Source organism: Lemur catta, chromosome 20 (assembly GCF_020740605.2).
Source record: "Lemur catta isolate mLemCat1 chromosome 20, mLemCat1.pri, whole genome shotgun sequence".
NCBI lineage: Eukaryota > Metazoa > Chordata > Mammalia > Primates > Lemuridae > Lemur > Lemur catta.
This window is the reverse complement of record NC_059147.1, coordinates 34,448,570-34,461,962: the sequence shown is the minus strand read 5'-3', so window position 1 is coordinate 34,461,962 and position 13,393 is coordinate 34,448,570. Positions and strand designations below refer to the sequence as shown.

The window sequence follows — 13,393 nt, the reverse complement described above, 5'->3', positions numbered from 1 at the left end:
GCTCCTGCCTCAACCTCCCGGGTAGCTGGGACTAAAGGCGTGACGCAGTGCTGGCTGGGTTTTCTTTTTCCTCTCTTTTTAGTAGCGACGGGGTCTCACTCTCGCTCAGGCTGGTCTCGAGCTCCTAAGCTCGAGTGATCCTCCCACCTCTGCCTCCCAGAGTGTTGGGATTACAGGCGTGAGCCACCACACCCACCTGAATACAAACTTTTGACCTATGATATTTTTAACTCTCAATGGGTTTGTCATGACATGACCCCATTTACGTCAACGAACACCTCTACTTCAAAGTCTAAAAAATTTTAGTTCTCTCAAACACATCTTGAGAAACAAAATTTCAGTAAATACACTTTCTAGTAGATATATTTTCCACTAATAGGAAAATTTTAAGAAAATGGAGGGGGGTGTGTGCATGTTAAACTCAGCACCTGCCTCTGGCGTGTGCCTCCGGCTGCCCTGCAGAGCACAGCAGGAGCCGCACACGCAATGCCGCCGCCGCGACCGCAACTCTGGACGGGGCATGGCACAGTCCACCCGACTGAGGCCAGAAACACATGTTCTTGCTCACTGCAGCCGGGGACACGGCAACAGAGGTTTGTGTTTGACCACTGACTGGATCTGAAACTCAATTAACTGGGTTTCTTTATCCCAAGTCTTCATCCCTCACACCACTGGAGCATGTTGTCCTCCAAACACTGTGTCCCTTCTTAAGCTTTGCACGTTTGGCTCAGATTTCAGCACGGCCAGGGACGGCCACCAGCCCAAAGAGAGGACAAAGACAGACTTCCTGGGCTCTCTGGGGGCAGCTGGGAACTCCAGCAGGAGACGGCCCCTCCCTCCCTCACGCCCCAAACTGCTGAGACAAGATTCTGAACACTTGATCCTGAAGGCAGTTGTTTCATCAGGTGAGATGTCCATAGTTAAGCACGCGTTTCCAGTTAAATAACCTCGTGGGCCGAAGTGACCTGGCAGCCACTCGGGGTATTCACATGAATCAGTGCCATTCCTTGTGTTTACCAACCATGCTCGTCTGGGCTTCCTGTCTTTTAAAATACCAAGACAAGGGGATGGCAGAGGAAAAAAGAAAAAAAAGGAAAAGGAAGAGGGGAGCGGAGGAGGAAAGAAAGAGAGAGAAGACCAAGACAGCTAGTATTCTTGACTGAGGCCATGGAGAGACAGGAGAACCTGTAGCCTCTACCACAATTCTGACAAGGAGCACAGAAACCAGGCCTGTCAGCTGAGAACTCAACGGAGGAGGCGAGCCAGGCTCCAGGGTCCCCGAGTGCAGCGTCAGGCAGCAGCCAGAGGGAAGACAGGACCTGTCAGTACCTGAGTGTGGCAATGGCTCAGGGGCTCCTGGCTCTCGTCTGTGTGTGGGGAGGCAGCTCTGTGCACAGTGGCCACAGGCCTTGCCTGAGAAAGGGTGAGAGGAGCCAGGCAGAGCGACACCGGAGGCCTGCACGGCCACTCTGACCAGGTGCCCACGCCGACCAGGAACGGGGGCCAAAGGAGAGTCAGCACTTCCCCCGTGGGCCTGCGCGTGAGCCAGGCTGAAACCTCTCGCGTCCAGAGCCCCAAAGGCAGCGGACACCCTAGAAAATGCAGCAGGTTGGAAGTCATGACGCATCGCAAAAAAATAAATGTTAAAATTTTTTTAAAAAAGAAAAAGCATCCTGAATAACCCATCTCAGGGCAGAAACTCCAGTGGGAGGGCCCTAATCACCTCCACAGCTTGCACAGGGCACAGCATCCGAGATCATTTCTCCACCAGCCTGGTCCACACACTTTCCAGGGTTAAACTGTTCCAAGCTCAGAGTCTAAACACACCTTTGGAACCTAAATTAAGCCACAAGATTTCCCCCTGGCTCTGAATGGTCTCGGCTTGTGGGGGCTCCAGGGGGGGAAGGACAGGGCCATCGGCACCCACCAGTCCCTAAGCACTTACCCGTTATTCACAGGAGGCCACCACCCTGCTGGCTGGAACACCCAGTGACCACGGATGCCAGATTAATCCAACGAGCCCCAAATGCCTGGTCTGGACTTTCCCAACGCCTCAGACCACTCAAGCACGTGGCACAGGAGGCACAGGCACAGAAATGACCCTCTCCATGCCGAGATCCAGAAGCCAACTCAAACTGCACATCCTCTGGGACGTCTCCACTTGGGCCGGCTCATCCGCTGGCCTCCGCATGGCACCTGCCGCGCTCGCTGCCCACCTAAGGCACTGAGCTCTAAGGCCAGGCCACAGCCTTGGTCACTACCTCTCGTTTTTGTAGTGCACGGGAACTAACTTTCACCGTGTAACAGTCTGTGTTGACCCTACCACCCCAACTAGATCACAAGTTCTCGTAAACAGACAACTGGCTGCAGACGACAGGCTCAACGGCTGGTCTCCAAGAGCTCACCAGCAGCACCATGCCAGCTCTGGCAGGAGGAACGCGCGCCCGGCCACTCAGCTCTGCCCAGAAACCAGAGCCGGGCCTGGGTGCACACAGGGGCACTCTGGGTCCCAGGTGGGATTCTGCAGTGAGGGAGAGGATGCTCTGCCAAAAGAATGGCCCAGCGGCCCTGTCCATCCCCAGCACTGAGTCTTGAGTGGCTTGTGGGAGATTTCCACTTGGCTAACTTCCTGCCACCTCTGCTCCCGACTCAGTGACACGCCCTCTGCCTCCCCAGACAACACCCCACATGCACCCACACGGGCCCAGCAGCACCTCAGGGCTGCAGGTGGCCTTGTCTCCTTAATGCCTCATGCCAGGGAGTCACCCCCAGGCCAATCTGTCCCTCGCGCCACCTCCATCTCTGTGCAGTTCCCGTGGCGGTGGGGAGTCCTGCCATCACGCTCCCCAGTGCCCTCCTCACTGACCACCGTCCTTGAGCTCCGTCCTGGTGAGCCACTGTCCAAAACCCACCAATGAACCCACTTTCAAACCCTCCATACACACATCTCGTTTTAAGACAACCAGACAGACGAGGGTAGGGCACGAAGGGAAAAGGAGGTCTCTCCGCACAAGGGCCACAGCAGCCGTGCCTGCACCCGCACCCCGACTCACAGGCCGCCCGAACACCACAGCGCCGGGGTGCAGGTAGACTTCCACCACATCGCTCTCGGGCACCACCTGCACCCGCTGCACCTCGCCCTTGGCCAGCATCTCGTTGACAAAGTCGTTCCAGGAGATGTTGCCCCCGCTGGTGTTGAGCGAGTTCAGCAGGCTCATGACCACGGCGATGATGAACAGGGTGCGCAGCCGCTCGCGGTACATCTGGTCCTCGCGCTCCCTGCGTCTCCTCTCCTCTGAGCGGTGGGAGCAAGGGGAGAAGCAGACACAGCGAGTGAGACACGGGCGACATTCCAAGGCCGGGCACTGACCTCAGACGCCCTTTCTTCAGGAAAGCTCCGCTGTGAAGGGGCAGCGTCCCATTTCCTCTAAGATCCAGCACGTTCGCCAATTGTTCCCCAAGTCATTCGAGACAAACACTAGTAAGCACTGTTCAAGGTCGCCAACCCTTCACTCACCGAGGTCACCCCAGAGAGGAGGAGGTGTGGGTCCTGCCTAGATGACAGGAAACCACTTTTAAATCAAAACCTTCCTAGGACTTAGGCTGAGGCAGGAGGATCGGGTGTGTTCAGGAGCTCGAGACCCAGGACCCCACACCACTGCAGCTACACGGGCCGCCCCTCACCGCGCAGTGTGTGCTGACGAAAGCTGCGGATTCAGCCCCGGAAAACTGGATTCAATACTAATTATCATCAACAGCATACCTGCAGCCTACGTATGAGTTATGAATAACAATGAAACAAATACCTTTTACCATAACCTGCCTCAAGAAATAACACCTTCCTAATCCCACTGAAAGCCCCATGTCACTTCTGCCTCCCTACCCGACAGCCACTCTGACCTTTCTATTTATTAGAATAACGTTAAAAGTAAGTCGTATGTTACTTATAACATATGAAAATAGAACATTTAAAAACATCATAACTGGTTAGTATTTTGAAATTTAAAAAATATGAGATGCACTATTTAGCAATACAGATTATATCAGGGACCACATGATTCTAGAATTTTCCCAGAGACCAACTCCTTACGAGAACCATCAGGTAAATTCCCCCAAACCCATCACTCAGTTATAAACACCCCAATTAAGACCCAGACAGCATCACGCTCAGTCTTAGGGGACGGAAGAGAGATACCTAGTCCCCATTCTTGAGAAGCCAGGAAATCAACCAGGCAGCAGGAAACGGTGGTGATGAAGGCTGAGCTGGGATTAGCACAGAAGGAATCGGGGCAGCAGGTGCTCACAGGGGGCCAACAGCTCCTGGAGGGAAGTAAAGGAGCCACCCCTGGGGAGGAAGGTGGGGAGGCGGACAGAGTGCCTGTGGGAGTCACTTCCTGCGCCCAGAGCAGACGGAAACAGTCCTGCAGCCAGGCCGGCCCCCAACGTGACCTGCCCGAGCCCATACCATGGTCTTCCTTCAAACCCACCAATGAGACAAGTCTGTCCCCCTCCTCTGGGGAGGGATGTGGGTCCGTACTGCAGCCTGTGGTGCCTCCTGACAACACGATCTCTCAGACCCTTTACCCCAGGTCTCACCACCTGCACAAGGACAGAGGGGGCACCTGGCCAGGCCCTCCAGGACTTGCACTGTCACCTGCACACGGCCAACATCTCGGCCTCCCACAGTTGGGATTACAGGCGTGAGCCACCGTGCCCAGCTCAGTTATTCCTATTCATCAGGGAGTGGTATCCCAAGCAACTGCTTTCTGGGAAATCTCTACTTGGGCCCACCGTGAGTGGCTGGCAGGGCTGTTTCTCAGCTACCCTCGGCATTGCTCTTTAGGAAAGAGGCGTCTTCACAAGAATGGACAGGATGGAGTTGAGCACCTGGCTGTGAAGAAAGCCTGCTGGAGGCACGTCTGAGGACCGGCAACATACCGTGCTTGTTTTATGCAGTCAACAGTCCTGAAAACTCAGACACGCTAACTCTACTCACAATCACAGCAGAAGGACCAGAGGAATCCAGGGAAGATTCTCACAAAGAAGACTCTGCCGGGCGCAGTGGCGCGCAGCCCTGTAATGCCAGCACCCAGGGAGGTCGAGGCAGGAGGATAGCTTGAGGCCAGGGGGTTGAGACCAGCCTGAGCAACACAGTAAAGTACCATCCCTACAAAAAAATTTTTTAAAAATTAGCCAGGTGTGCTGACATGTATCTGTGGTCCCAGCTACTCAGGAGACTGAGACAGGAGGATCGCATGAGCCCAGGAGTTTGAGGCTGCACGGAGCTGTGATTGTGCCACTGCACTCCAGCCTGGGCAACACAGCCAAGACCCTGTCAAGAAAGGAAGGAAGGAAAGAAAAGAAAAAGAGAGAGGAGGGGAGGGGAGGGGAGGAGAAAAGAAAGGAAGAAAAAAGAGGGAAAAAAAGGAAAGAAAGAAAGATAGACTCTTTGGATAAGTAAATAATTATCCTCCGAGGCAAACTGAACAGACATGAACGTTACCTATTTTCTCCACGCAAGCTACGGTTCAGCCCCAAACAGAACATAAGACAATCACTCGAAAGCAGAAGACCCACACCCCAGCCGTTTGAGAGCTCACCAAGCTTGAGCAGCTGCAGGACGGAGCGCCAGCCAAGGACAATGACAACTTGTTCCCCTGTCATCCTGCACCACAGCACTCACTAGTACAGCTGTGACTAGAATGCAATTCCATGAGTGTGTACTTGAGCATCTACAATATGCCAAGAATTATAACGAGGAAGCTGCCACAGCTATTCCTTCCAGGAACCAGAACTATTAGGAGAACCAAGCATGTGCCTGTGTAACCACAACACAACACGCCAGGCAGAACACGGAAACTGCGCAGGCACATCCGTCTTCTCTGCACCCGACCCTTCCTCCTCCCTGTACCCTCGACTCCTGAACCCAGGTCTGGACTGTGCGGGTCCGTCCACACACTCCAATTTTCTTCCGCCTCTGCCACCCCCGAGAGAGCAAGACCAACCCCTCCTCCTCCTCCTGAAACTACTCGACGTGAGGGAGGCCTTTACGATGATCCGCTTCAAGATGAACAGTAACTACGTTTACTCTTCTTCATGATTTTCTTAATAACATCTTCCGCCTAGCTTACTTTACTGTAAGAAGACAGTAACACGAACCACATATGCGCTAACAGAGTGTCTGTGTCATCAGCTTCCATCCACATGAGGCTATTAGGAAAGTTTCTGGGGAGTCGAAAGCTACACAAAGATTATCCTACTGCACAGGGGTCAGGCCCCAGCCCCACTGTTCAAAGGTCAACTGTACTTTTACTTAAGGCCCTTCCCATTTCAAGATAAGAAATATTCCCATGTACATTCTTCTAACTCTCTTATGATTTTGCTTTTTAATTTAATGACTTAATCCATTTAGAATTTATTTTCGTATACGGAATGAAAATCTAATTTAACCTTTTTCAAAATAACTAAGCAAATGCTCCAAATCATTTATTACATAATTAATCCACTCCTTCTGTGACCACATAAAATGACATGTGGATTATGGACTAATTTCTAGATAAACTGGAGTCTCCATCTGGACTTTCTATTAATATTTTTTGTCCTAGTAATTAATAATTGTCCTATCACTGCACCAGTACATTAACTGGTTGGGAAAGAATAATTTTAATATCTGCCAACATGAGCCTCTCCAACATTTCTGATCATAATTTGCACATTTTCTAATGAGTGAGCTCTCGTCCTGGTCCACTATTCCCCAGAGAACTTTTCTGACTCCAGAGTATTTCTGAAATGAATGACACACTTGAAAACTTATCACATATTTTGGAACATGTTCAAAAACTTGGCTTTAAGAAAACATTATGATATCAGTGGAACAATTACAATGTATTAATATGAAAGTAAGGCACTAGTTGCCAAATGCTGAATTTTGAGTCTTACTTTAACACTTGTTAGCAGACACAAACTAGAACAGAGAATTCTTAACTGGCATCTCCTTCAACAGTCAGAAACTCAACCCTGGCCAGGCACAGTGGCTCATTCCTGTAACAAACCCAGCACTTTGGGAGGCGAAGGAGGATCGCTTGAGGTCAGCAGTTTGAGATCAGCCTGGGTAACATAGCAAGAAAAATAAAATTAGCTGGGCTTGGTAGTATAAGCCTGTGGTCCCAGCTGCTCAGGAGGCTGAGGCAGGAGGATTGCTTGAGCCCAGGAGTTGGAGGCTGCAGTGACTACTCTAGCCCGAACATTGTTTCTACAGAGAAAAGAAAAAAGAAAAAAAAAAGAGAAGGTCAGGGCTCTCTAAAGCTCAGAGTACAGGTGCCATCAGTAAAAACGGGAGCTTCAGGAAGATGTAGCACCTCTCATCAAAAACAGTGGACTCCGTGGCTAAAACTCCACGTTCAGGATGGAGGGATAATTTAATCGTCCAACAGGCAAGCCCTGACTCCCACATCCTGACAACTTTTCTGAAATACAATATGGGAAAAAAGTCCCCCTAACAGTGACCAAAAACTGGTCAGGAGCCATCTCTTCCTCACTCAGCTTCCAAGTTCACCACTCCCTTCTAGAAAGATGAGTTCTGGGCATGGGGAGTTTGTCCCCCAATGCAGATTTCTGCTGAGAAGGCAGGCCCCGAAGGTCCAATAAACCAAGGTTTCTGAGGCTGGCTTCAACCCCTCCCTCCCTGGGGCTCACAGGAGCTGTAATTCTAAGCAGGGCTGGCTTCCAGAGTAACACAACGCTTCCCGGGCTCCCACCTCTTCCCGCCCCACACCAACAGCAGCCAGAAGAGAGAGCTCCTTGGCCGGGGAGACCACTTCCTCACATGTGCATCCTACTAACACCCAGCAGAGAGCAGGCTCTCAGTCACCCTTATTAAATCTCAGTTTCCTCCCATGTAAAAAGGGAGGAACAACAGGGCTATTTTGAGAACAAAATGAAATGAGACCATGTCTATAGGTCACGTAGCACAGTGCTGGGCAGACACGAATCATTCATAAGGATTAGCAATTTCCATTGTATTATTAGCTCCAAGCAGCTAAAAGCAAAAAACCAACTTTTATCTCAGAGATCTCAGAAACTAGGTCAATTCAGTTCAAACTTACCTTCTATTTCTCTCACCACCCTTCACACCATGAAAGTGAGTCCTAATTCTAGAGACTTAAGATCCGTAGGACATTCATAGATCTTGCAGGTAAGGCAGCTGTGAGCTGGGCTGGGGCTGAGGACCAGCTGGCGCAAGGTGGTTCTCAGAGTGGGTGATCACCTGTCCACTCTCTGTACCAGCATCTACTCTGGGGACTGCTTCCTAAGCCTGGAGGAAGTGGTAATGTGGACCAGGTGTGCACGGGGGTGGGTTTAGCCAAGGAGTTCTGGTCCCTTCCTCCTCACCCCCAGAACTCTCTGTCCAGAGTAGATCTGAGACTCACCCTTCCCACGTGCAGGCACAGAAAGACTGCCTGCCTTCAGGCATTCCTGAACATAACACAGGGACCCACAGAAGCATTCCTAAAAGAACAGGCACAAAGAACCCACAGTCGTTTTGAGTGGGAGCAGGTGTGATAGGATTAGCCAAGCCCAGGAGGTTGGGTTCTCCCTACTTTCCACCCCCCCACCTTTTTTTTTTTTTTTTTTGGTGGAGACAGACTGTCAGCTGGGGTCCCTGGGTAGAGTGCAGTGATTGTAGGTCACCACACGCTCCAAGTCCTGGGCTGCGAGCGATCCTTCTGCCTCGGCCTCCCCAGCAGCTGGGACTACAGGTGCACACCACAATGCCCAGCTGAGTTTTCTGGTTTTGTGTATTTTTTTTTGTCTTTTTTTTGTTTCTTGTCTCTAGAGACACGGTCACACTGTGCTCAGGCTGGTGTCGAACCCTTGAACTGCAGCTATCCTCCCGCTTCGGCCTCTCAGAAAGCTAGGATCACAGGCATGAACCACCATACCCAGCCATATTTTATTTTTCTTAAGAGATGGGGTCTTGCTATGTTGCCCAGGCTGGCCTTGAACTCCTGGGCTCCAGCGATCCTCCTGCCTCAGCCTCCTGTGCAGCTGGGACTATAGGCACACGGCAGCACTCCCAGCTTCTCCTTACTGTTAAGACTGGTCTTGCCTTGCTGAGGTGAGAACATGTATGTGAAGACAACCCCAGACAGCTGCTATTTAGGAACATCAGGCACACCTTCCTCATCTTCAGGGGTCCTCCCCTTGGGTCTGTCATTGTCCTTACTCTTCTGCTTCCTCCTGGAGGTGTTAAAATAGTAAGTGCCACCTATGAAAGATAGGGAAAGATTTGACAATCAAGGTTTGTAAGTGCAAGGGAGACATGCAGGAGAACAGTATATTCTTAACTTACCAAAGCAAAACAGAAACCATCTGAAAACCTACCTACATTAACAAGTGCATAAATCTGAGATAAAGCATTTCCTTCTATCGTTCTGTGCATAATATTTACTAACATAGAATAAACTATTTCAACTTATAAAGTTAAAAATTTTGGCTATTTAAATTAGCTAAAGTAAAGGAATAAAAATTAGTTACGAACATTAATTTGAGAAAATATCATGACTTTGTTGGGGAACAATCTTTTCAATATATGAAGTCGCTTTACATAAATTTAAACAAATGGCACATGTGGCAGCAGCCCAGGTGCCACCATCACCAAGCCAGATTGATGTGACTCTCCTCACACAAAAGGCTTTGTCTTAGCCAAAGTCTACACAAATCAGCCGGGCATGGTGGTGCTCGCCTGCACTCCCAGCTACTCGGGAGGCTAAGGAAGGAGGATTATTTGAGCCCAGCAGTTAGAGACCAGTCTGGGCAACACAACAGAACTCCATTTCTAAAAATATAAATAAAATAAAATAATAAAACAACAAAATCTGAACACATCAGCATTTAAAAACGGGGGAAAAGTCTCACAACCACGCGTTGAACTGTAACTTTCTACACAAAGACATTAACAGAATCGCTAATGAAACCCCCTTGGTTGTCACTGGGACACACCGTCGGGCATTCCAGAGGGCCAAGGCGTGTGCTGCTTCAGAGCCACTGGCAAGACAAGTAGTTTCACATGAGACAGCACACGTGCAAGAAGCCAACTCACAGCCGACCGGCAGCCCCAGCACAGTGCTCTCGCTACCCACCGTGTGGGCACCAAGCTGCTTAATGTAAATTAGCAGAACTGTTTCACTTCTTCCCTATTCCAATTGGGTAAATGGGGGAGGAAAATTACAGGTGTAAATCCTGTAAATCCTGAAGACTTTTAACCTAAGGTCAAGAGAGATGGAAGAATTTCAAAATGTTTCATGAAATGGTACAACTCTATTGAAGAGCCAATTATTTGTAGGGTATTTTTATTTAATATTTACTTTCTGGATAGAAAACTTTTTTTTTTTTTGGAGACAGAGTCTCGCTCTCTTGCCCAGGCTGGAGTGCAGTGGCATGATTATAGTTCACACCATCCTCAAACTCCTGGCCTCAAGTGATCCTCCCACCTCAGCCTCCCAAGTAGCTGAGACTACAGTCGCACACCACCTATGCCTGGTTAATTTTTCTACTTTTAATAGAGACAGTCTCCCTCTTGCTCAGGCTAGTCTCAAACTCCTGACCTCAAGCAATCCTCCCGTCTCAGCCTCCCAAAGTGCTAGGATTACAGGCGTGAGGCACTGCACTCAGCCTGGATATGAAACATTTGAAGCCACTTCTTACTAAACGCTCTAGGAGCTGGTTAGATACCATGAATATCCTGTTTCAAGCAGCCCAACTACTGCTATACACTAGAACTGGGGGGGGGGGGCAGGGAGGACAACTCAAGCCAAACTAAGCAAAAATAACCTGTTCAGACCTTGGACAACTTCCTTTCTGTAAACTTGACATCAGATTGCCCAAGGACTGTGGGTCTTACTAGGGCTCCTAATAAACAGAAGCCCAAAATATTATTTCTTAGTGATTTTTCTTAGTTCTTCTGTCAATGTCAACTAACATTACCCTAATATATATACCCATGAATGCCACAGGCCCTGCCTGACAGATAAAGAAAACAACTTCTGCCTTATTACTTCTGTCTCTCAAAAGATACATACCTAAAAGTCGCCAGAGTATGACTGGATTCTGAACCAGATGTTGTTTCAATAACACTCCACTGATCCCTTTAAAGGTAGGGGTTAGCAGTCGCAATTGCAAGCTCTGGAAGAAAACCCAATACCGAGGGTCACACCAACATCACAGCGCAACAAAGCAACGCAGACTAAAAATCCTTATTAAAAGCTCAAATATGTATTTAACTGTAATATATTTACATTTCCCTGAAATGTGAATAATCTGAGCATTATTTCAAAGTTTAAAGATAATATCAAAAGGTCAGAAGCAAGCGGGCATGTCAAACAAAACGCAGCAATGCACAGGCGGGCGGCCGAGGCCCTGCAGGAGGAAGGGAGCAGCTTTCCAAAGGCTGCAGTGACGGCCCAGAGCCTTTGCTCCGGCCACCACCACAGAATGACGCCTTGCAGAACACTTCCAGGTAGAAAGCAGTTTATCAGTCTATATTTCCAGTGTTCTTCTTTTAAGACGCACATTTTCCCATTTGAATGTGTTTTATGTAAGATCAATGGCCCAATTTAGTTTTTTCTATCTCTGTGTTGTCATTTAAATTTCATTTAAGAGACCTTTTCATTATGTTGACCAGGCTGGTCTCAAACGCACAGCCTCAAGTGACCCTCCCACCTCAGCCTCCCGAGGGGCTGGCCTCAAGGGACGCAAGACACCCCACCCTGCCACGTTGTCATTTTCTAAATTTTTGTTTTAATTTTTCCCTAGCTCATCCCTGCTCTGCTGCTGCTATGGAGAAAAGGAATGCCTTGCTCAGTGCTCTTTGCTAAGGACTACATTACATGTAATTTCCTGTTAACTGCAGAAAGAAAATCCCTACTCTGCACAACTTATTGTCCCATTTAACTAATACTACCAGTACTACTCTTGGCTCAGTGATGACCAGAAAGGTCACATAACGGAGGACCACAAAGTATGGACTGGGCCCAATAAATGGGTAACATCAGTGTGTCAGATAAAGCAAAAAATTGTCATTCTTCAAAATTGACCACAAAAACCGTTTAAACCTAGGTTACTTCAGTTTATTTAATGTTACAGCCACTAGTAATATAATCTGCTTAGATTTAACAAGTATGAGTGAATGACCTTCACTTTGACAGAATAAGCACAAAGTCAGACTAAACAAATTCTTTTTCTTCTTAATAAATGTAACTAAAAAACAAAATTTTTTAAAAAGTGTAATAAATCTATAGTTGTCCTCAGGTGCGGGGGTGACCGTTAGTCTAGAATACAGGATTATAATTTAAACCGCCCTCACAAGTTATGGTAAAATATAATAAGAATAAATTACAACATAAAACGTGAAAGCTGGGAGAAGAAAACCCGCAAAAAAGCCTAAGGATTTAGGGTGTTTTTGTTTTCAGGATGGCATGCTGACCTTAGCAGGTGCTCCATGAATTTGGATCAATGACTTCTCAAGCCACGTGACAAAAAGGTGACATGCAGCTACACGGCGTTTTGCGCATACAAAAACTTCCGGCGATAACCAAGTGTTATTGGAAAGCGCCGGAATGTATCGTGAAGGAACTGACGGACAGCAGCCAGTCGTCAATTAATGCTCTGCTAGAAACTGGCTTCAACTCTAAAACGCCGGGGAGACAGGCAGCACCAACACTCGCCACGAGGGCCGGCAAAGCCCACGCCGAGGCCCACGCAGACCCCGGCCGGCCTCTGCCTCGACTCCGCGCCCGCCTTTCCGGCCCGCCTGCGATGACCCAGCTTTCCTCCGCCGGCGGCGTCCCGAAGGACGCGGAGGAAGCCGCCGGAGCCGAGAGCCCGGGCGGCAAGGCGCCGGCTCCCACACCGGGCCGGGCGGCGTCCCGAGAACGGCGGGCGCGGCGGGAAGGCCGCGGGCGCCGCGACCCTCAGCGGCTCCGAAGCCGGGAGGTGGGGCGGGCGCCGAGGGGATTACCTGTAGGGCTCGGCCTCCAGCCCCAGCGAGGCCCACGGGAGGCCTGAGGACCCAGTGCGGCCACCTCCTCCCGGCCCCGGCGGAGAGGCCGGGGATCCAGCCCGAGCCTGGGCCCCACAGCCGCCCTGGGCCCGGCCCCGGGCCCTGGCGCAGGGCGCGCAGCAGCAGCGCGACCGCCATGTTAGCGCCCGAGCCGCGCGTGCGCGAGCCGAGGCCTCCTCGCGGCGCCTGCGCGGCCGGGGTGGGCGGGGCTTCCTGGGGCGCCTGCGCGGCCAGGGCTTTCAGGGCTCCGCCGCCCTCGCCCGGCTTCCGGGGTGCGCAGCCGGCTGCTATCGGGTCCGACTCCACGTCCCTGGCCGTTTCCGCAGCCCCGCG

At 50.3% G+C, this 13,393-nt stretch overlaps 1 protein-coding gene across 1 annotated transcript in view; it reads right to left on the bottom strand.

The window, feature by feature from the left end:
* The window catches only part of SPG7 (SPG7 matrix AAA peptidase subunit, paraplegin), a 32,231-nt gene extending 19,025 nt beyond the window's left edge, over positions 1-13,206 (bottom strand). The window contains exons 1-4 of the mRNA XM_045533848.1: positions 13,019-13,206; positions 11,082-11,184; positions 9,179-9,268; positions 3,054-3,295 (exon numbers count right to left, since the gene is read on the bottom strand). Of these exons, the coding sequence (XP_045389804.1) occupies positions 3,054-3,295; positions 9,179-9,268; positions 11,082-11,184; positions 13,019-13,198 (615 nt within the window). The 5' untranslated portion in view covers positions 13,199-13,206. The remainder of the gene's footprint in view (positions 1-3,053; positions 3,296-9,178; positions 9,269-11,081; positions 11,185-13,018) is intronic.
* Positions 13,207-13,393: the final 187 nt, after the last annotated feature.